The sequence below is a fragment of the Leucoraja erinacea genome, unplaced genomic scaffold (genome assembly GCF_028641065.1).
Source record: "Leucoraja erinacea ecotype New England unplaced genomic scaffold, Leri_hhj_1 Leri_1125S, whole genome shotgun sequence".
NCBI lineage: Eukaryota > Metazoa > Chordata > Chondrichthyes > Rajiformes > Rajidae > Leucoraja > Leucoraja erinaceus.
In genome coordinates, this window is record NW_026575369.1 from 35,001 (window position 1) to 35,523 (window position 523).

Sequence of the window (523 nt, forward strand, 5' to 3'; positions counted from 1 at the left end):
TCTCTAAACTAAACTAGTGTGTGTGTGAACGGGCGATCAATCGCTGGTCGGCACAGTCTCATGTCTCATCTCTCACACACGCAGCCCACGAACTTCACCAACCCCGTCTACGCGACTCTCTACATGGGATCGCACGCCAGTCGCCATTCGCTGACCAGCACCGACGAGAAACGCGAGCTGTTGTCGTCCGCGGCGGACGAGGAGGAAGAAGACGAGGGCGCGGACCCCATCGCGTAGAGAATCCCCCCCGCGGTCACTTCACTACGACCAATCCCGATCCCACCCTCCCCACCCCCCCCCCCTCCCCCTCTCCTTCTCTCCCCCCCTCTGTCCCCCCCCCCCTCTCCTTCTCTCCCACCCCCCACCCCCCCCCCCCCCTCTCTCCTTCTCTCCCACCCCCACCCCCCCCCTCCCCCTTCTCCTTCTCTCCCACCCCCACCCCCTCCCCCTCTCCTTCTCTCCCACCCCCACCCCCTCCCCCTCTCTCCTTCTCTCCTCACCCCCCCCCCCCCTCCTCCTCACA

The 523-nt window shown here is 66.0% G+C and overlaps 1 protein-coding gene across 1 annotated transcript in view; it reads left to right on the forward strand.

Annotated features, from left to right (window-relative positions):
• Positions 1-301, forward strand: part of LOC129715332 (prolow-density lipoprotein receptor-related protein 1-like) — a gene marked incomplete at its 5' end in the record, with an annotated part of 23,610 nt that extends 23,309 nt beyond the window's left edge. The window contains one exon of the mRNA XM_055665205.1: positions 85-301. Within this exon, the coding sequence (XP_055521180.1) occupies positions 85-237 (153 nt within the window). The remainder of the gene's footprint in view (positions 1-84) is intronic.
• Between the last annotated feature and the right edge of the window lie 222 nt (positions 302-523).